We start from the raw sequence: 23,440 nt of genomic DNA, 5'->3' as shown, positions 1-23,440 counted from the left end.
AATCACATGCCAAGATGGGACTGGAGCTGAAGTTGCAAACCAATGCATCACAAGTTACTACTTGTCTGGGGCCTAAGCTGTGGCTCAAGATGGGGAGGAGACAAAGCCCAAGCACTGTCCAAAGCCAAAACTGCAGTTTAAGGTGGGCCCAGAGTCATGATAACATCCCTACTTGGACTGGAACAAAAATCATGGCCCAGTACCAGGACAAAACAGCAGTCACCACCTGAGGTACTACCAGAGCCAAAAAAATTCATAACCCAAGATGTGCTGGAACCAAAGCCATGCCCAGAGATGGGGGCCAGAGCCTACATGGCTGCCCAGACTGCTGTGGCACTCACTGTCTGAGCATGAGGCAGAGCCAAATCTGAGTTGGAGGCAAGTAGTGGTCCAAGACAGGGCTGGAACTGAAGTTGATGCCTTAAGTTTTAGCTCTCATATTTTTCAGATGCTGTACTCCATTAGTATATAATGCTAAACTTCATATAAATAGTTAATAAGTTCTCTTCACAGTTTAGTAAGACAAAATAATCCTTTTCCAGCCCAAGAACTGAGGTCACCATTGCAGCTTCAGGCCCCAAAATGTATAAACAGAAGTGAATTGGGGCGGGGCAAACTGGGAGGATGGGACTTCATTACCTGAAGCTGTAATTGGACAATTAACCCCAATATGTAAATGGACCAAACTTATAAAAGTGTGAAAACTCACAAGCTATCATCCATCCTGGGTGTAGCCTCGGCCAGGCTCTTGTACTGTCCAAGGTGCATCCTTTGAAGGCCTTTTAATACATACCTACTTTATTTCTTACTCTGTCTATCTTCTGTTCTAGGTAACCTCTCCAGGCATCACAGTCACAGCCAAGTATTGGGCCAGAGCTGAAACCATGCCCAGAAATGCCACTGAGATGAAGCCACAGACCAACATGGGGCTACAGCCACAGCCACAACCTGCTATCCAGCCCTAGCCACAGCCACAGACCAAACAATTACTGAAGCTGAAGTAGCAACCTGGTATTAGGCCAGACCTAATATGTGCCTGGAATGAAATCATGGCCTGAAATTGCAATGGAGTTAAAGTCACATCTAGAGATGTGGCCAGAGCTGAAGCCATGGCCCAAGATTTCCCCTAGAGCCAAAGTAACAGCCCAATAAATGACAAGGAACAAATTAGCAACCCAAACAGGGGCCAGAGTCATAGACATGGTCTGAGATTGAGCAAGAGGCAAAGGTGCAGCAAACATGGCACCACCACTGATGTTACAGCTCAGGATGGGGTCAGAGCTAAAATCAGAGTCTGATACACGGCTGGAACCAGACTTGTGCCTTGAGATGGGGCCAGAGCCAAAGTCACAGCTCAATAGGGACTGGAGCAGCAGCCATGATCCTCACAGGGGCTGGAGCAGGGACCAGAATCAAAGTCCTGATCCAGAAACTGAGCCACTCGTGGCCTCACAGTGGACAGGAGCTGAACTCATGGCTCAAAAATACCAGTCATTGAACAGGGAACAGGGCTGAAATCACTGCCCAAGAAGTAAAAGTTACAGCCTGAAATGGGCAAAAGCAGAAGTCATGAACCAAGCAGGGACCACTGGCAAAGTTGCAGCTGAGTACCAAAGCAGAGACAAAGATGTGGATGGTGAGATGGCCAGAGCCAAAGTCACAGCTTGGCACAGGACTGAAGCTGAAGCAGCAGCCCCAGTAAGAGCTGTAATAGCCTCCAGTCAGGGCCAGAGCCAAAGCTGTGGTCTTCCCTCAAGCTGTTGGCAAAGCATCTGGCCAATATCAGGCCAGAGATTAAGTCACAGCCCAATACCAATCCAGAACCAAAACTGCAGTCAGAGATCAGGCTGGAGACAAAGCAGGAGCCCAAGATGGAAATTAAGCCAAATATGTGGCCTGAGCAATAGCTTAAGCCAAAGTTGCAGATGAAGATGTGGCTGGAGACAAAGTCACAAGGCAAGACAGGGCCAGAGCCAAAGCCATGGCCCAAACAGTGGCCAAGTCACAGCAGCTCCTGAGGAGGGGTCAGCCCCAAAGCCTGGGCAGACCCAAAGAAGCCACCTGGACAATGGCCAGAGCCAAAGTTACAGCTGCAGCAAAAATCTCAACTCAGTCTTGAGCCAGATCTGCAGTAGCAGCCTGAGGCGAGCCAGAGCTTAAATTGCTGCCATAGGTGGGAAAGATAAGGTCTCACTCCAATGTCTCTAGAAAGCTGAGGTTAACAGCTCAATTGGCACCAGCCACAGCCCAAGCAGGGACCAGAGACAAAGCTGCTGCCTGATACCAGGCAGAACCCAAAGTCACAAATGGAGAAGGGCAGAGTAAACATGGGAGCCTGAGCTGGAGCTGGAGTCAGAGCCCTGTCTCAGGCTGTGGACAAGCTCATGACCCAAGATGGGACCAGAATCAAAGCTGTGGCTCAGGATGGGTTCTGGAGCTGTGACCATCGCCAAAGATGGGACTGGAGACATGAGCGAGGCCCAGGATGGCTCCTGATCTCTACTCACAGCCTGAACAGACCTCAAACCTGAGTCACAGCCTGATGGCACCAGAACCAAAATCACAGCCCAGCCAGGAGCCAGAGCTGAAGCCTGACACAAGCTGGAGATGAAGAGACAGAGCCAAGGAGCAGGGGCTGGAGCCCAGCTCTAAGAGTGATATACAGCCAGAGCCAAACCACTGCTGGACTGGCACCCAAGTATTGGCCTGAAACAGGCAGGAGAAAAAGTTGCAGACCAAGGTGGAACTGAGTGGAAATGGCAGCTCAATATTGTGCAAAAGCTGAATTCACATCCTTAGTAGGACCCAGAGTCAAAATCATGGCCCAAGATGGGCCCAAATCCAAAGTCAGAGCCTGACAGGGGAACAGCTGAAGTCTCAGCCCAAGAGGAACTGAAATCTTGGCCTAAGCAATGGTTGGAGCTGAAGCAACAGTGAAAATGGGCCATTCAAAGTAATGGCCTGAACAAGGACCAGAGACAGTCACAGTAGAAACTGGTGCCCAAGCTGAAGGTGCAGCTGAGCCTTTTGACCAGGGTTGGAGCCAAAGCTGTGACCCAATAACAGGCCAGAGCAAAAATAGTGACTTAGGATGGTGCTGGAGCCAAACTTGAAACAAATTCCTGTGATTGTGTCCTCTTCAGGGTGTCAGCTTAGGGCATTGCATCACATTCACCCTTGTTCATCACTTACCATCAACAACAATAATAATTAGAGAACTGTAATTATCCCCTGGCAATTAGCTGCCTATTTTTATGATCTTCTTAAGTAGAAATAATACATCTTGATTTCAAAAGCCTGCAGGGTAACATATGGCTTTAAGTTTGGGCTTCAGTTTGATGAACTGATTGGACAATCACAGAGGAGGGAATGCAGTGGAGGATGCTCAGGCTTGTTCAGGGATAATGCCAAAACAGGCTACAGTTCTTAAGTCAACTCCATTGCCAGTCAAGTATCAAATAGTCTGTCCTCCTCTCAAACTCCTGCTGAATCAAGAATCTTACGTACTCTTGTAATCAGAATAAAGTCACAAAACTGATGTAATTTCCACTTGAAATGCTATGCTGAATCCATCAGAAATCCAGTTGGGATCCTACATTTAATATGAATCAAAACTGTACTGCTGGGAGGCTGAAAGAGGAATAGATCCAGCACTGGCAATTTCAATGGGCTGCCTTAATGACCTCAGCAGGCACAGAGAGACAGCACAGGCTCCTTGTGAGCACTACCTCGACCTGGCCTTGTGCTCACTCATGACCTCCCCTCTGGGGTCACAAAGCAGGTGCAGACAAAATCCAGCTCCACCATTAGGTGCTAAATACACAAGCTGCAAGTTTACCACACATCTTTTTTTTTGTTATCATTTCACATGGATTTGTTCATAAGAGTTGCCAGACCTTGTAAGGACGTGGATCTGAGAGAACATGAGAATGAGCAGCGATGCTGTACTTGCCCTTCAGCTGAACAGACTCTGCAGTAAATGGCACCAAGTACCCTCAGCTGGCACTGTCAAGCACTTCCACCAGCACATTTGCACCAGCTCTTCATCCAGGCACTGCCTGAGAGCAGCCTTGGAGCACCTTCCCCCCAAAAACAGGTGCCTGCACACAGCTGTGGCCTCCAGATACCTCCCAGATGTGGCAGCTGTGTTTTAATGCAGAAGGAGATCTTTGGATGCATTGTAGTGGAGAAAGGGAAATTTCTAAGCCTTGGCTAACTGATGACTAATGATATGGTTAGGCAAATACCTGAATTTAGTTTTAATCCTGGATTAGATTAGAAAAGCCCTGAAAATAAAGAAAACACAGCATCATTTTATACAAGGAGTATTCAGAGTTCTGCCTAATGTACTAACAGTGTATTTGCTGTGCACTAGCCCTCACACCTCTGCACAGCATGTACCCACATACAGACAATATCCTTCAAGAAAAAGGAGTGCCAGTGCACCAGCAGCACTCAAGCTACAGCTGCACACTTTACTCTCGAGTACAGGTGGACTGCAGACAGGCACTTTACTTCTGTGGCACTGTCAGATGATGATTTTAGTGCACCTGATGCCATTTCCCTGACAGAGCACAATTTTATAGTGAAGTGCCTGTTTGCCCTAGCGTATGGCAGGAGATAACATCCATATTATCTATGGGTATAATATACAGCATGACTGTGGAAGCTGGGAGGGCTTGCATGCTGAGCAGTTAATGCAGGTATCACTCAGCCACAGGGCTTTTCATGTTTGCCAATGCACCTCTTGCTGAAAAGCTGTGACACCCAGTACTGCACCAGTTAACCTCCCAAAACAAATAGTCAGTCACTATCAGCACCTTTGATCTGCAGAAGGAGGGGGGGTCAAAGAAACCAGACTGACTCTGCAGTCCCTCAGTCAAGCCTTACCTGTTAGGCTTTTCCTGACAATACATTAGTTGAAGTTACCAGCTCATCAACTTTTCCCCCAAGAGATATAAAGTTTGCAGCATAAGCAAATTTTATAGCACTTACAATCCTAACCCTATTATCAGGAAAGGACTAGCTCCTACCCTTTTGCTGTTGCCATAAACCCTGCTGAACAGCCATGCAAGCACACTTGTGCTTTTACATTTTACTTACATGTCTTCTTCACCAAGTAAAGCCAACCAGGGCAAACTTGGCTCAGCTCATGAAATATTCACAGCCCTGTAACACAATTACACATGTATGCATATACACAGGGACCTGTAATAAGTGGGAATGTTCTCACTGCTTTGAGATGAAAATGACTTTTTTCTTTTCCCCTTAGAATTTCTTGCTGCCCAGGGTTAAATGTAGGTCAAGCTGTCTGAGCCCATGTCTGTGGCACACAGAGCAGGATTAAACTGGAATTTTCCACTCAACTCAACTGTCAATCACTGTAATGTCTGCAAATGTTAAATTAAGCTGGAATGATCTGGTGTTGGCACTGATGGGGGCTCAAGGGTGGTATTTTGGCCTTCATGAAAAAGATGCCCTCTTTCTCTGAACAAGGGATGGCTATGTCCTGGCTGCTTCTCAAAGCTCTGCCACACAGAAAATAGCTCTGTACAAGACAGTGGGATGTGTTGGAAGTGAGCAGAGGGAAACCATACCTCGCAAGGGGAGGGACTGGGAATGGTGACGAGGGAAAGGTTATTCCCAGCATTGCCATAGGCTGTGCTGAGACCTGCATGTACTTCTCTATGTGTGTTTCCTCATCTTTAAAATACTTTTAGCACCTTTCTGCTGCTATTCTGCAACACACTTCAGAGTGGAAACCATTGAAGGATACAAACTATTTTATCTGATTTACAGATTAGCCCCTTCATTATGGAGAGCCAGCCTTCAAATGTGCCCCTCTAGCCATTGCAGAGCATCCACTGGCTTAACATACAGAGGGTATCCCTGGGATGGATCATGCAGTCCTGCCAAAATAAATAATGTATGTAAGGCAACTTGGAACAGCTAAGGCAAGCAGAAATTCGCAGTTAAATAGTAACAACTGCAGCATATAGCTTCCCCCTTATGTTTTGGAACATTGTAGGGGCAAGTAGGGTTACTGACTATACAGGACACTGAGAAACTCAGCTCATCAATTTTACCACAGGTAAAGAATTCAGTTTTTCAGCTCTAATCCTCATTCTCAGGCTCTCAGGAGCAATCATTTGGCAGCCAGTCTGGAAAAAAAACATAGAAAACAAGCAAAAAAAAAAAATCATGCAAGTTTTTAGTTTTCTTAGTCAATGGGAGAGTTCTGCAAAAGCAGCACAATGCAAACTGCACAGAAAGCAGGGCATTGCCACAGTAGAAATGAGCTATTAGAAGAGGATTCAGCAGTAAGGGTTTTAAAATGTGCATTTTAATTAGAACTCACTTAGAGCACAACCGATCAAAACAGTGATAATGAGAGAAGCCTAATTAATTTTTGTCTAAGTAACGAAGTCTCATTACAGAGGGGTCTTTGGAAGAAAAGGGTTTGCAATGTTAAAAACAGGGTGTTTGTAATGAGACACAATACTGCTGGGAGCCTGCAAGCCAGACCTAGAGGTTTCACAGGACTGCAGCAGCCACTATATTAATCTTTCAGCAGAAAAAAAGTAACCCTACTGAGATGAGACATCCCATTTACAGCTGAGTTGCAACCATTGGCAGGGATATTAAAACACAATCAAACAGAATGGCATATTATAAACCAAATATAAATACAATTAAAACCAGATTAAGTAAAAGATCAAAGCAGGCTCAAAAAATGCAGTTTCCAGGGAGTTCAGGGTTCAGACAGCAGAGGAGGAGCAGAAGCTTGGAGATAAGGACTAAGGAACTAGAAATTTTCTAAATAATAAAGAGGAATTAAAATGCTGTAGATAGAGGACAGCAAACTCAGGGTGGTTATAGGAAAAAAAAAATACAGTAATTTTGACTAAAAAATAAGTACTGTAACATTTAAAGGACTAAGATGTTTGAAAACAGCAGCAGCAAGGGGAACCCTCCTGGCTTCTCTGAGTGCAATGTAAAGGCAGCTTCATAGCAGGGTGTCAGAAGTGGGGTGGACCATGGCTCCCACAGCAGACATCTTCCTGGAAAAGCCCTGCAAGAAATCCCCAGGTTTGAAGTACCAAGCTCAGCATCACATTGCAGCAACACAGACATCAAACTCCAGCAAGCACAGGATAACTGTGTTATTAATAATCATGCTAAATAAAGCATCTCTTTATACACTTATGAACAGAAATTACCTGCTCTTTCCCAGTTTTGTTAGGCTTTAGTATGGCAAAGTAGCAGGTGCCAGCCAGGGATAATTTGAGCTACCTTGCAAAGATCTGTATCACCAAAGACAACTCTTTGAACATTTCAGGGGACCCTCCCATCTGGTTTCTCATTAACAGTAGCATCCCTCTCTTCACCCCATTACTGGACCACAGCTGCTCTTGTTTTAAGCACTGGCCAAAGCATGTCCCAGCTTTCTTAAAAGAGGTTGTGAATCTCCCTCCCACAAGCCATATTTTGCATCTCCATTTTTTAAAGAGCTTTTGCAGCTCAGTGCTTTGGGGGCATTGCTTATCCCCCACTGGTCAGTCAGCACTGCTGAGCCAGAGGCCATCACCAACAGCAGGACTTTAAATGAGATTGAGGTGGGGATGTTATCTTAAAGGAATTCAAACCACGAGCTGGCTTAGACTAAGTGCCTGGACTTAGCTGCAGTGTGTGACAGGCTGTCTCCTGCTACAGCCCATCCTGTGGCAGAGGCAGGGCAGAAATGCCCAGAACCATCCCAGCACTAATCACCAGCATGAGGGTCAGAACACTGATCCCAAACCCTCACCAGACACCCACTTCCCAGGGCCCTCACATAATGCTCCCAGGACTGAGTCCTCTCAGATTCCTGAAAGATCTGCTACCTAACTACAGACAAGTACTCATTTTACCAAGGTCACTCTAGTGTTCCATGCTTTTTTTGTTTTTTCACTTCAAAGGGAAAATAAATCCAACAGGAGACAAATGCATTTAATAACTTTTAATAATTTTGTGCCATGGTTTAACCACAGCATATTAAGAACAAGCATAAAATCTGTATTTAAAACTAACAACAGCACTTAGAGCAACATCTTCCTTTAAAAGTATTGCAATAAACAGACCTTAGGTCTAAAAACTAGGACATCACCATTTGCTCAATTAAAAGAGTCAGATACACAACAGTTGAAATCTTTTTCTGTATATAACTGGGAGTTACGGTGGAAAATAAGCAACAAATTAATTGTGTTAAACAGAAAATAAAATTTAAAAAAAATAAAAATAAAGCAAGCCAGGTTTGTCATAGCATCACATGAACAGCTATTGAGAAATTCCAATACAGTTGTAAAAAGACTTACTGTTTTTAATAGCATTGTTTTACAACAATAAATTTTAAAAGAAAGATTAAATACTGTTGATAGTGCTGTACATATTTCAGAATAGCTTGAAAGAAAATGGACAAAAATAAGAGATGTGTTGAAAATGTGATCTTGAAAGTCACTATGCTGGAAATACAAAAAAAAAAAAATTAAAATCCATACAGCAATAAAGCATTTTACACTGTAAATTAACTAGCAAGAAACAACAAAGAAAGGTTAACACTCTAAAAACAGGCATTAGATGGTTAATTTTGAGTGTAACAGCCTGACTGGTGTACATACCATCATGAAATGCTCTGAGCACAGCAGCATTGGGCAGTTGAGAGTTATACAAAGATAAAACCCCTATCAACACTTATGTAGTCTTTATATTGTGAGTAGAAAAGCTTTGTTCAAGAATACTAAGTGATTTTTTAAAAATTACTGTTATTATTATTTTTGCTGTCCAGGTCTATGATGCCTGAGGCTCTTGTAACTTCTGCTCATAGTCCTTTTAAAATCTTGGCTGCCTGCTGTGCTTTGTGGCAAATGGAAAAAGCATGAACACAGCTGTGAACACACTTAATAGATAGTCTGCTCTTCCCACTGCAGCTTCAAAGCAAATTAGTGCCTCTAAAAGGAGACATATTCGTGTTTGGTCCACTCAATATGCATGTTTTGTTATGATAAATCCTACTCTAGAATCCTCCAGCAGGAGGTTTAGTCTCATAGCCTTCCTAGTGAAGGCCTGGGGTTTTTTGCTTGCTTTTCTTCCTTCATGCACAGAAGTGGCACTGCAGTGCAAACAGAAACGTGAAGGTGGCCAGGCAAGGCACACTTCCACAACAATTACTCCACGCCCTGACAAACAATAAATGAATTAACAAGTGACAATCACAAAAATATGTGTATTTACCTATGGTACATGCCTACTGACAGAACAGCTCAATGTACAGAAGGATGTGATGATACAAGCTACCTGTAAGGGCATGATGATGCAGAACTGGCCATAAAAAATTTAACACACTTCTTCAAAACAAACAAACAAAAAAAAAACCCAACAAAACAACCATGATCAACATTCAGATACAGGACTCCTGTGAGGGCTTTTAAAAAGATATTTACAGACAAAGGTGTGGATGGTTCAGGTTGACAGAGAAGCAGTGAAGGACTGTGCCCCGAGGCACCATCCCCCAGCATGATGGACTGGGTTGAAAGCCCACTCCAACCAGAGGAAGCCCCACCACTGACTTCACCGGCCCCGGGCAAGACCCCCTGAGTTTTAGCACAGCGCTTTGCTAATCATCTGAAAAACCAAACCAAAACTCCATCTCAAACATCTCCCAACACCCTGCTACCTTACATCTGTGGTTAAAGCCTGGCAAGTATAAAAAAGCTACATACAGACAGGAGCATCTATGAAAGATTAGTTGGTTTCCATCTGTGAAAGGACGAGTCTGTCGCGGACCGATAAACTTTTACATCACCGACTGTCCTGGGAGAGTTAGAACAAACAGTTTAGAAAAATAAGTACAGCATCTGCGAGTCCCTACACTAGAACTTCATGTTGAGTTTTCCTGAGGTATTTGCTTTACCGAGGAGCGTGCAGGAGCACGGGAATGGAGCGCCAAACACAGGGAGACGCCGGGGGAGAACCGAACTGCCAAGGGAGCCTGGCAGGAAGCTGAAGTGTCAAATTATGTCCCACACCACTTCCCAGGTTGGGTTTGAGCAGGTCTAAGCATTTCTCTGTAATCTTAAATATAAACCTGGGTTAAGCCATTGCTGTCAGAAGCCAACACAGCAGCAGAGCTGCCAACTCAAAGCTCCACTCAAACCCTGCATTCACCTCGCTACCGACTGCAGCCATGCTTGTCCACCCTGCAAGAGCACAGGTCCCCAATGAGCCACCCTGCAAGAGCACAGGCCACCAGTGAGCCACCCTGCAAGAGCACAGGCCACCAGTGAGCCACCCTGCAAGAGCACAGCCCAACAATGAGCCACCCTGCAAGAGCACAGCCCATCAATGAGCCACCCTGCAAGAGCACAGCCCATCAATGAGCCACCCTGCAAGAGCACAGCCCATCAATGAGCCACCCTGCAAGAGCACAGCCCACCAGTGAGTCCCTCCACACCCCAAGGCCAAGGGCAGTCTGCAGTGCCCATGGTGCACCAGTCGTGGGCACACAGCAAGGGTTGGCTGTTGTCACAGAACTCTCATTGGCCTAGTTTTGACTTTGCAGGGATAGTTTGGGTCAGCTCCCATCTGTCTGAGCTTCACTTCAAATCTAGGATGTGATTAAAAAGGTTCAAAATATTTCAGCCTATTTCCAAGTTAAAAAAAAAAAAAAAAAAGGTAATCAAGGATAGTAATAAATGATGTGTCTGCTGGAGAAGTAGTAACTAATACTGGTCCAACTCAGCAATAGCAAAGCAACAACCAAAATGAGAAGCATCTAGTTGCAAGGTTAAAGCTGTGGAGGTTTCGTTTGTTTTGTGGTTTTTTCCTTTTTTTTTTAAAGTGACACATTAGAAAGAAAAAAATCTTCACAGCAAAGATGCATCAAACAACTAATTGCTATACACAGGCTTGTCAAAAAGAATTTGTTTAACCTTTTTCCCTTATGATATTATATTGTTATTTAATAGGAAAATAAAATACATAGACTTTTTTTGTCATTTGTATGCATTAATTTGCAAACTTTCTTACAAAAAAGGACCAAGCACAGATTGGCATTCACAAAGCCTATGCCATTTTTTTGTGTTAAAACTGGTATCATCTGTACACTATCTTACAGTATTAACAACATCTATTTGATTTTGTATGTTTGTTTGTTCTACCCATTGGGTAGGATATGTGCATAATATATTCAAGTTATACACAGCACCATACAAAGAAAATAAAACAACAAACCAAACCAGAAAAAAGGACAGACAACTGAAAAAGCACCATTTTAAGTGAGGCACAACAAAGGGAGTGCAAGGCCTGATGCAAAGCCCCCTGAAGTTGGCAAGAGTCTTCCTACCAACTTCAGCAGGCTTTGGATCAGGCCCTGGAGTGCAAGGGGATTCCTATCTGCTCAGACCTGAACATGAGGCACCTTAGTTGCTTATGAACTACAGACATGCAAACCTCCTCAAAATTATATCTAGGAAGGACAACTTTAATTTATTAGTAAACCTACCACAGCAGACAGACAAGCACAAACCAAGGAGAGCAAGGAAGAAGAGACAGCTTTGTCACCCACGAGATCCTACACACACCATGTTGTTTCAGAAAGCTCACGCACCAAACCACTTAAAACAGCAGCAGCAGCAGCAGCAGCAATGTAGCAAAGAAAACAGCATCATCTCTGGCAGCAAATCACACGTCTGTCAGAGGGAAGGGGAAGTATATCAGTGTTACAGCTTTGTTTTTTTATCATTAATCAACATAAGAAGGTAAGCTCTTTTATAGCTAGGAAGCAATGCTAGCAATACCTGCTTGTGTTCAGCCTAAAAACAGGAGAGACACCAGCAAGGCAGCAGTACGAGCCAGGAGAGTTTGTGACACACAATGGTCCTTGATTTCCCTTTCAAAAGCAGGATAATTGTACTGGGTGGTTACAAAATTAGCATTAGCACCCCTGAAATACTTTTAATGCCAATGACAATTTCAAGGAAACATCAGTAGGCCGCTGCACTGCATGTCTGTGGTACTAAATAGTGCAGCAAAGCACTTCATCAAAACACCCACACTTCAGCTTGCTGGGAAGAGGCAATGCAGGTTTCATGTTGGTTTTGGAGGATGAACTTAGTGGTGCAGCTTCTGTTTACTCCCCAGAGCTGTACCAAGAAAACTACTTTTTTTTTATTTTTTTTTTTTTGCTGGTGCAAGTGTGCCCAATGGGGCTTTTGCCAGCCCAACAATGCAATCAGAGGTGGCTCAAAAGGTAATTTACAACCCTGATTACTGAGGACAGGCTGGCAAACAATATATTAATGATAAAAAATTCTACCAACATTTTCAGTCAGCATACTCTCAAAATCTTAAATCTGAATTTCCTAACAAAACATACAGAACAGGTTTTGGGGAGAAACCTCTAAGTTCAACACATGCTCACAAGAGACTTTTCCGTGTTCTAAAAGGCCTCAACAGGACCAACACAACTCAGTAAGACTGCCTCTTTCCAGGGATTGAAATGATTGACACATTTGGGGCTAGTGTAGGAGAAAAGTTGTAACTGTACTGGTTGGCAAGCAGACAACACAGAGCAGGGAAAGACCAGATATGTGTAATTAAATTATGTCCAACAGCCTTTATCTAAAAAGGAAGGATGTAACCAAAAGCCAGACTTCATCTGAACCCACTGCACAGAAGGATCACTCGGTTCTCATCATCAGCTGGTCTGAAAAAAACATGCTTATGAGATTTAGGGTACACTAAGTATTATTTCCTTCCTGTACATGAGGTCTGCATTGGGGTTATCCCAAAGCATGAAGATTTTTCAAAGCTCATCCAAAAGAAGAGAGAGCTGTTGGATGGAAGATGCACCAGCACACCAGATGACAGGCAAGAACTGGTGCAGCAAGAAAGCCCCCTTCTGATAAAAACATAGGTCATGACATTTACAGGACTGAAAAGCAAACATTCCTCATGCTTCCTGCTGTTTGACAAATCATCTGCATTTTTCCTGAGAGCACAGCACAGAGCCATTTAGCACTTCTGGAAGGTGATCATGGAATAGCAACTGTATACAGATAATCAAGGGGACAAGCTTGCATGCAGGTCTGTATGTGCATGGACATGACTCAACAGTAATGACCAGAGAGAACCTGTGAATAATCCTAAACACTTCCAAATGTGCCACCAGGCCTATTGTTTATCCTTAGGAAAAAAAAAAGGGCAATGAAAAATATTGAAGCACATCTATTTTTCACCGACTCAGTATTTTGCTTTCTTCGCCTACAAAATCAGGTTACCTTAGCTACCATGAGCTTTCAGGGATAGAGTCATAGAAAGGTTAGCAATCAATCTTCTCCAAAGCATTCAAACATTCCTTATAGATTAGAGTGTCAGTTTTAAGGTCCAATATCTCACCACCTGGCAGGGTTAGAAACTACTGTCTCAGACAGCACTGTTCCAGACAGCCTCCACATGGGGCTCAGCAGGACAAGGATTTCTTCTCTATTGCAAAGTGCATTCCTTAATAAACAACGCAATTCTGCTCCTTACCCATCCCTGCATCCCATTCACAGAAGAAAAAAAGAACTCTCAATGACACTTTTTTAAAAAATGTATCTGCAACAAGAACTTTCAGAGATTTGGTATAACAGAAGCAGCTTCCAGCTGGGCCAAACTGGTGGAAGAAGTGGGCAAGCAGTTATAGAAAGCCAAATGAAGCACAGCTTAACCCACGGTTCCTGCAGATTCCATGAGTGCAGGAATGCAAACATCTACCTCACTAGCCATCAGGAACTTGTACCTGGGGTGTATGCTTGAGTTTTCATACTTCCAAGGGAAAATCATGCTGTAATAAAGTCCCATCAGCCAGAGACTGGCCCAAGTGCAGAGTTCATCAGTGAGAAGACCAGGAGTAACATAATTAAATCCTCCCTGATGAAAACATCCTATTATGCAAAGTCCTGTGAATTCTGCATGTGCCACACACACCAGGAAAGGGATCTCAACACAGCACTGCTGGCTGGATGCCCCTCTTCCTATCCTTCACTCTCATTTTTAAGCAGCATCACACTCAGTCTACTTGTCCAGCACCGAGAGGAGCCCAACCACAACTGTGCCAGACAGAGGGACAGAATTAGAGCTAAGTGCCAAGTGCTCCTCTGGTAAACTGGGAGAGAAACTGTTCTTTTCTTTTGCTAAACCCCCTGTCTTTTCTAGCCCTGAAAGATCATACAAAAACACCAAAGATGGGGCATACTTAGCATCAATAAGAGAGCCACGCCAAGACACATTAAGGGAAAAATTAGTCTTTACAGTAGGACAGAGGTCACAAAACTTTATTTCATAAAGGTGCATTCAGAAGAAAAAATAATTTTTTAACCTGAAAATTTCTAAAGGAATCACTATACTGAATTTTGGGAACACGAGTTACTGGGCAAAGTCAGAAGATGCAACCAGAATTTAAACAAATATGATCCATCACATAGAAAACACCACACATATATTACGTGGGGTTTGTGCATGAGACAAAAACCAGAGCACCAGTATGGAGGCAAAATCTACACAATTAATGCTGCAAGGTTTGCAGAAATCTTTTACAATTTATACAAAGTTTCACTGAGTGGCTCTGGAATAGAGTCTATCAATTCTGGAAATTTCAAAGTTTGTCTTCCATAAATGCTTCATAGAACTATTTATCTTCAGATTTCACCAATTTCTAAGCCTGCAAAGACTGATAGTGCCATCTAATTCTGGTATTTCTTTTACCATTCTGTTCTGTTATCAAGAGCAGATTCTCTACCATGCCAACAGAAGGAAAAAAACAAAAAACAGTGTTTCAAGGTTATGCTGTTGACTGCCTTCCCATTGGCAGACTAATGAAAATAGCCTCCTTAGTGCTAAAAGAGGCCCTAAAACAGAAGATTGCAAGCTCACCTATAGCAAGCAAACTAGTCACTACACTCCCAGAGCTGAGAGGTACTGTCAGCACATTACATTTGGGAAAGCAGAGCATGACATTAAGCCACTAGAGTGTCCAAAGGAGGGCAGTGAGGATGATGAAGGGTCCCGAGGGGAAGCCCTATGAGGAGTGGCTGAGGTTACTTTGATCAGCCTGGAAGAGACTGAGGGGAGACTGAGGGCAGGTGGTTTATCCCGGGTATTAGGAAAAGATTCTTCCCCCAGAGGGTGGCTGGGCACTGGAGCAGGCTCCCCAGGGAAGTGCTCACAGTACCAAGCCTGACAGAGTTCAAGAAGCATTTTGACAAGGCTCTCAGGCACAGGGTGTGACTCTTGGGAATGGTCCTATGCAGGACAGGGAGCTGGACTCAATGACCCTGATGGGTCCCTACCAATTCAGCCTGTTCTCTGATTCTAGGATGAGAAGACAAAGATGCAAGGGGAGATGCAACTATTAGGTGAGCAAATACCAAGTTATTTTTAAACAAGTATTTTCTAAATAACTGGAAAAAGCTACATTTTCTATGCAGAAAAATTTTCTTAGCCAAGAAGAATTAAGAGACAGCATACTGGACAATGTTAATGGGAAGTGCATAAATCCACTGGCATGCAGAGAGGGCAGAAGACGGCAAATGGCTGTTTTTAAAGAAAGCATGTTCCCAAGAGGTGACTTTGAAGGCAACTTCAAGGCTCACTTTGCTGAGATCTGCACATGGGGAAAGTTGGTCTTCAATCAGCCCAAGCCCAGGGCCCAGTCCAGGTGTGCTCTGCCATGACAACTGAGTTCCAGCTGTTCTCACCTGAAGGCTTCTCGGCTAAACAATCCTTGTTTAGGCAACAGCACAGTATCTGTGTAGGCACACATATTCTCTGGCTAAAAGGCTCACTCCTCAAGTGACAAAAGTCAATGAAGACAAAACCAACATTTGCTGGCTTTGTCCCCCCTGGTTGGGTTTTGTTTGTTTGTGGATTTTAACTAAGGATTATGTTCATAGGTTATTTGCAAAAATCTAACTTCACAGCTTTTACTCCCAGGAACCAGACAGTGACAAGAGCCCCAGCTGACCAAAAGCCACCTAGTCATCTTCTCTACACCTGTCCTGTGGGTCTGAGAGGAAAAAACAATACGTGAATCCCACCATACAATCTCTATCTCTCCCTTCAATTAATACATACGACAAAACGCAGCTTTACTCTGCACTACCAGCATGACTCAGACCAAAATAACAATTACAGAGACAAATGGGGCTGTGTACTCAGACTAACAGCTATACAAATGTTTTCTGAACTAGAATAAAATCAAATTACCTTATGAAGAAAACAAATCTACACTGAGGCACACACACACGCACGCACACACGCAGTTTTGGCATTAAAACTCTGCATAGATCAAAGATGCACTTCAGTTATCAGAGCCCCCCGTGTACAGAAGTCCTGCAGAAATCCAGCCTCCAGCCATGGGACCAGGGCATCAGTGCTGCTGCCTGCAACCAAGCACAAGGCTCAGGAAAATAGAAAAAAGTGAAAGATCTTAAAGTGAAAAGGTCTATGACGCACTCATACACCTATATATTAGAAACTATTCAAGCTAAGACTAAAGATTCTTACTTTTAAATCCATTTCCAAAATGCATTTTAAGTGCAATTTGTGCTTTTTCATGTGCTTGTGATGCCACTATCACCCTTTGCCAACTGAGTTCCAGCGCCGTGTGTGCTTCCACACGGGAACAGCCAGTGAAGAAACACCCCACGTGCCACGACGCAGGCAGGGAACACTTCCCAACTACTCTCCAGGCCAGTATAGCAAAAATCAGGGCTTACAGACACTTGGTTAGCAGGTGAGTCACCTTTAGTCATGAGCACAGTCCTGCTGGTGTCAGGCAGACATCGTGCACCCAGAAGGGTTTCCACAACAGGGCCCAGAGCAAAATGGTTTGCAGGGAGAATTCCTGGCGCTCCCACATCCCTGCCAGGGACATGGCAGGAGCCGGCACCACTGCCACCAGCACTCTCGGTACTGCTGCAGAAACACCACGGGGGCTTGGCCACAAGGGCCCCCTTCACTGAACAGGATGGCCTCCAGGACTGAACCTCAGCATCTGAAAGGATGAAATGGAGAGCGAAAACCACAACAGTCTCACGAACTTGAACAGCACTGCAGGGGGAAACAAATCCCACCCTGCGCTTTCAAACAATTTATTGCATAACGTCATGATATGTGACTAAATACATTTCAGGCTACAGTGAGGACAAAAATCTCTAGAATGGTAAGTACTGGTGATACTGCATTATGAAAAGGAAAAGAATGGCAGCACTTAGAATCAATACAAATCAACTCATCTGGGAATTTTATCTTTGCCATTTACGAAAGAAATCATCTACACCGCACAATAGCTAAACCTTAAAGTGATGGAAAATGCTGGGATTTCATATTTGCCTTCTTCCATCCAAAAGTCTCCAACACTTCATTGATACACTGTTATTTGAATGCAAATTATTGCAAAGACAAGTGTCCCTGTATTTTTTTGAATTGTAAAATTCAAGAGATGTTAGGCTAAGTCCTGTCCCCACCTTCTAGCAAACCCAGGGGGAGGGGGCAAACTCCTCCAGATTACTTCTAGGGGTCTATCATTATTCCACAGGTGAAACAACAACATATAGAAGAACTTCACATAAAACAGTTCCCTCATATATATTTTTTTTAAAACAGTAAGATAGTGCAACTTTTTAAAACACATTTATCACAACACAAATTAATTCCTTGCATTCATCTAAGTTCTCAACTTTATACCTTGGCACACAGAACAGGAATTTTGTTTCATATTTAAAAAAATTCACACACTGGGAGAAAAAAAAAAGCAAACTGGCCAATTCTTCCCCCATTTATCTAGCAAAACCACCTTCTTCCTTCTGCCATTCAGTGAGTATAAAACAGGCTGTACAAGCCTCATTTCTGTGCTAAGTTAACTTTTAGAATTAAATAATTGAAATAGTTTATTAAAAAAAAATAATATATCCCACCCCCTCTCCCCTAAAACACTGCTCATAGACAAACTGACTGGAAGTTTGTATTTCTTTCAATCTGCTTTGCATGCAATTCCCCTGAAAGGAATCAGAAACAAGGAACGGGTTTGCACGTTTGGTTTTACTCAGTTGTACCACGTGAAACGTAACAACACTGTGCACCGGAGCACGGGCTCTTCCTCCACGCCCTGCTGGCATCTCCTGTCTTCAGTCCCAACGCTCCTGGGGTAACCTAGACCAGGTTTCCTGCTTTCCGCTCCTGGCCTTTGCTGGGGACTATTGTGCTCTCTGAATTGTTCTGCTGAAACTGAAGTCTGCTCCCCCTCTGCGAAGAAGGAGGCATGTTGCTGTGCTGGTGATGGAAAAAAGAGGAGCCCGGATAATGCCCCATGACCTCGCTGTACGTCGGGGGTGGTCCTTCCATCCTTCCATTACTGCTATAGTTGGTTGCACTTATGCCCGAATTGCTGCTGGGTGGGCAGGGACCCCCATTGTACATGGAGACGTCTATCAAGTCGCTATCAAAAATGGTTCGGTTGGGCGGCGCCCTGACGGATTCCCGGTTGAGCTCCATCTGCTGCTCGGGGTCCCGGAGCTGCAGCGTGCACGGGCCCTGGTAGGGCGGCGGCTCCTCGCCGTCCGACAGCGAGATGGTGGGAGGGAGGTCGATCTCGTGCTGCATGTACGGGTACGTGGGCTGGAAGCGGCTGAAACGGTCCCGCTGCATGAAGGACGGGGTGGTGAACCTGTCCCTGGACCTCGGGGCGTACATGATCTGGAACGGGAACAGAGACACGCGTGGCTCCACCTCTGCACAAAGCCCTGCGAGTGCCCCAACCTTCACAATGAACTGATGAAACACAGAATGGCTCTTTTTGCCACCTGTCTTAGCTCCTACTCAGAGCTAACTCATCCCCAAAGAATTCAGATGGCCATTTTAGTACAATCTGTAAAGGCTCGGCACATCTCACACCTTCACTCTCAGGGTGTATCAGGTGTCCTCCTCCCCCTCACTTCTCAGCCAGAACTCGGCCTCTGGGGAGAGCCTACAAAGCTTCTGCATTGTGATGGAAAATATGTCCCTGTTATACTAAACCCTGGAGAAGGACAGGCCTTACAAAAGGAAGCGTTCAAGATACTCTGTGAGGTGCTATTGCTCCACACTTGGTCTATCCCAGATCTGGAGAGACACAGCAGATTCTCAGATCTAGATCTATCAAATTGCTCTTCTCTTTTCTGGATCCCTGCAGGGTCTTCAACCCCTGACCTTCACAGATGCAAGGCCAACCACCAGGAAGTTCTGCTGCTTGTCACAGGACAGCTGGACCACTCAGAGCAACACACCCACAAATTATTACATAGACAAGGGATCTGTGCTGGCTGGAAGATGGGAGACACTGGTGATAGGATAGGTGTTGTAAATCCAAGAAAAGTTCAGGGACAAGAGGAACTGGTCACCCAGCTTCCAATGAATGCTCAGATTACTGAGCCACTGCAGGAAAGAGACACACCTCCACCACATACTTGTGAATGCCTACTATGTCACAGGGAGTTGCTGATGGAGATGAGGTGTCAGGCAGAATTTCATTCTTTTATGAAAAGGTCTCAGGAATTTATGAAATGCATGTCAAGGCAGGCTTAGATAACAGTGTGAACTACAGTGAAAAAGCTCTCTTTACAAAAAATAGATGGGTTTGTTGGAAGGAACCAAATATATATTACAGGGAAAAAAAAAAAAGAAAGCAATTGTCAGTACCTCTGAAGCACCCTGGCGTGAAACCGAACTTTCTGAAGGCCACAAGCACCCCTCCTGAAATGTGCAAAGAAAACAACAAAGAGAGAAAAATTAATAGATCACACCACCATTCTGCCTCATTATCAATGCTCTTACCAGCAGTAATCTTCTAAGGACTGGCTGTCTCCAGGAGCTAAACATCAACATCCCACCCCTTTCTTTCCAAGACATGAGCAAAGAGCAGCTCTGCTCCCAAGCAAGTCAAGCTTGGTCCACTTTGCTGCTGCCAAGATGTCATCCACAGCACCCAGCCCCAAGGCCACAAGGATGCAGCAAGCTGGTGGTGGCTGAGAGAGTGTGGCAATGCATGGAGATGACAGGAGACACCTCAGCACCTGTGTGCTGAGCAGGTACCTGTCAGCTCCCAAACCAGCAAGGGTGGCAGGTCTGACAAAGGTCTGCCAGCCAGGATCCCCATTACACACCACAGGCAAAACAGCTCACAGCAAAACCTGGCGTCTGTAATCTCAGTGAAGTGACAGACATAATAAACCCAGGGATAATCTGGTCAAAACTGTCAGCAGTTGCCCAATTCCCACCATAAACAGTAGTTAAAGCAGCCGAGGTTCCAGCCACTTTTTCAACCCCTTCTCCAACCACCTTCTCAGGTCAAAATATTTTCTCTCTCAGGTCTTGAAATACTGTTCTGATATAGTACCAGCACTCAGGGCAGAATAAAAGGGTGAAGAATAGTATGTCAGTAAGAAAAAAGAAGTTTAAGGTGTATCATCATTTTTCTTGTCAATTAATTGTTAAAAGTAGCAGTAACTCCCTCAATGAATTTATTTTATTGGGAAATTTTGAAACTGAAAAGGATATATCAGAGCATCTATAAAGCACAGAACTTCAATCTTGGTGCACAAAGTGAAAATCAAAACATTGTATAGTCATGACTATTTTCCTTATGCTAATTCAAGTTTTACAGACATAAGAATTTTCAGGCACTGGAAGGAAAATGCGTACTGTCCCCAAAAGCATTACCATGTATAGACTGCTTCCAAATCTTACTGTACTGCTTCTTCTCACCATAGCATCTTTCAACATATTTCAGATGTAAAAATAGACCCAACTAGATGTTCATCATGACACTCAGAGACCAAAAGCCGTCTGTGATCCTGTCAGGAGAGTCCACTGCAGAGGAAAGCTGCTCTAACAGGACTCTCCCACAGGATTCAGCTGCTAAGGGAAATGCTCTGAATAGCTAAGCTGGTACACTTCTCTCCTGTAGCTTTAGAGAGCAAAGATAGAGAGAGGCTGACAATTGTAATTATTTACAACTTCCCCAAGCATTCCCCTTTGCAAAGACATGGAAGACAAATCTTATTCAAATTCATGTATTTCAGTGCCTAGATAAGGTTCTGTGAGTTGAAGAAATTAACTGGAACTATACACATGCATGTATATACATACTTGTGCACACAATCTTTTCCATTCCTTCAGTACCCAGGTGCCCCCATTTTGAAATATCTGAGGGTTATGTTTGCACAATTAAAGGCAATCAGGTTATCAACAGTTGACCCAACAGGCTCCAAACCCATTGCAACTGTTTGTAAAACATACTAGTCAAAGTTAAAGTTCTCAATCAACTGCTCCTGAGTTACAGGCTCAGGAAAGAGGAAAACAGGGAAAACCAACAAGACAACCCAGAAAGAAATAAAATCTACCTCCACCACTCATACTATTTAAACTCCTTCATGAAAAGGAGTTGCTGATGAGGATGTGGAAATGACTTGAATCCTAGGGTCCACCTCCCCAAAGGCGAGAGGGTAAGATGAGCTGAGAGAGATGCTGCAGCATATGGAGAAAAACTCCTTGCATGGAGACAGAACAGGATCTGCTCACTGAGCCAAGACTCCCAGATCTGCTACCAGCCATGCCCAACAGAAATAACTTGGGAGAAGACAGGAGTTCCCTGTTACTTCTACTGCTGATGCCTGAATCCCAGAACAATCAAAGGCCCTGCAGCTGCTACACGGATCCCACTGAGTGTAACCAGGGCACTGGGATAGTCACACCAAGATGAGACCAAAGGATCCCAAAGCTCTCCCCACTCTGGGATAACTACTTGAGAAACAGCTTGGGATGCAGTTGAACTCTGAGCCTGTGAGATCCTCAGGATGCAAGGATTTGTAACAATATTGTTCCCGTGACAGTACGTCCTACAGTTCACCTGCAGCACCCTTTCCTAAGGTTTCCACCAGACAGAGCAGCAGACTGAATAAACACTTTGGCAGCAGCCAAGCCCCAGCAAGATCTCTATCCCAGGAGCCAGAAGAACTCCCCAAGCAGATGGCTGGGTAACATGTGCTCAGCATGCTCACACTTGGAAACTACCAGGCTCACACACGTGCAGACCAACCTCCCCATGGCTGGTCCAATGACACAGCACAGAATTCTCATCAAGGCCAGACTAAATGATCCAACACAGAATTTCTGCCCTCCTGAAATCACTGAATCAGGAGACTTACAACCTACCCTTCTCAAGTCTTTATTTAGGGGAAATTGCCCTACCCTGCATTGGGTAGATACCACCTAACCCTACGGTTTTTGCCCACCAACTCCAGTGATCTTGGCATGATGACAAGAGGTGCAGGTAAGAAGAAAATGTTTGTTTCCTCTGTTGCAGAAGAAAAGCATCCCCATGACTACACTCCTCCGCCCCGAGATGTAGATTTAGGAAATAATGTTCTTGGGGACTACCCTGACCAATCTGGGGTGACTTATACTGGAAGAAAGTGTTAGTTCTTGCTCTCTGCTTACAGACCTTCCTTTGAAAGCTACAATCCTTCACTTGAGCTCCTATCAGTGAAAATCAGATGAGAACTAACAGCATTTGTATTTATATTAGGGATTTGTACAAGTAGTTATTATCCGGCATGTGCAAACAAGGCTAAACCTGAGCAAATGCAATTTACCCATATTTTGATGAGGGCAGTACCTCATTTACCTGCTTCCCACAGACTGTCAATAGCTAGGCCACCTCTACTTGCTCCTTCAAGAGACTTCAGGCATGAGCTTCAATACTTAAAAGTAACAGGGAGAGAAAGCTTTTGCATTCATTCCCTATAGCGTATCAATTTTTAACATTGTTAGGCTTTTGAATGTAAATCCTAGCACCTACCAATGACATCCAGCAAGAAAAATCTTAGGGATCCACCTATGTCTTTTGCTGACCATTGTCATTTTTGGGTTTCACCGTAATTTACAGAAATTATGTTTGTGATTAGGTTTTGAAATAGCAGCATCATTCAATAAATCCAGCTGAGTGATTACTTAATTATCTCATGGTGATGATTGTTTAACTCAGTATTTAGAGCTTAGGAGACTCCATAAGCCTAGGATAATTTGCCATTTCATATTTTATAAAACTTTAGAGCCTCCAGAATTAAACAGTGTTGGAAGATGACTTTTTGAGGACATTTTTAATCACTGGAGCACACGCTGTCATCCAACTGCCTCAGCTGAGCATCAGTCCATTGACAGCCAGCAGGAAAGACATTTACCAGAAGAATGATTTTTAACTCAGAAGAAATTACAGGTAAAAATTTACACTCATCAAAAAGTTTTCCTCAAACCATAATACAGCAAAATGATCCCTGTGCTTGTTAGAGCTGTGGTAATTTTCTTCATAGTAGCAAGTATGGGG

General features: G+C 44.0%; 1 protein-coding gene across 5 annotated transcripts in view; it reads right to left on the bottom strand.

Moving 5' to 3' along the window:
- Positions 1-7,984: 7,984 nt before the first annotated feature.
- Positions 7,985-23,440, bottom strand: part of LDLRAD4 (low density lipoprotein receptor class A domain containing 4) — a 240,275-nt gene continuing 224,819 nt past the window's right edge. For all 5 annotated transcript variants that reach the window (XM_056485912.1, XM_056485914.1, XM_056485913.1 and 2 more), the window contains 2 exons: positions 19,756-19,809; positions 7,985-18,774 (listed from right to left, as the gene is read on the bottom strand). In XM_056485912.1, coding sequence (XP_056341887.1) covers positions 18,232-18,774; positions 19,756-19,809 — 597 coding nt within the window. In that variant the 3' untranslated portion in view covers positions 7,985-18,231. The remainder of the gene's footprint in view (positions 18,775-19,755; positions 19,810-23,440) is intronic.

This window comes from Oenanthe melanoleuca, chromosome 2, assembly GCF_029582105.1.
Source record: "Oenanthe melanoleuca isolate GR-GAL-2019-014 chromosome 2, OMel1.0, whole genome shotgun sequence".
In the NCBI taxonomy this organism is placed as follows: domain Eukaryota; kingdom Metazoa; phylum Chordata; class Aves; order Passeriformes; family Muscicapidae; genus Oenanthe; species Oenanthe melanoleuca.
The sequence above is the reverse complement of the archived record's forward strand: the minus strand, read 5'-3'. Positions and strand labels throughout refer to the sequence as shown.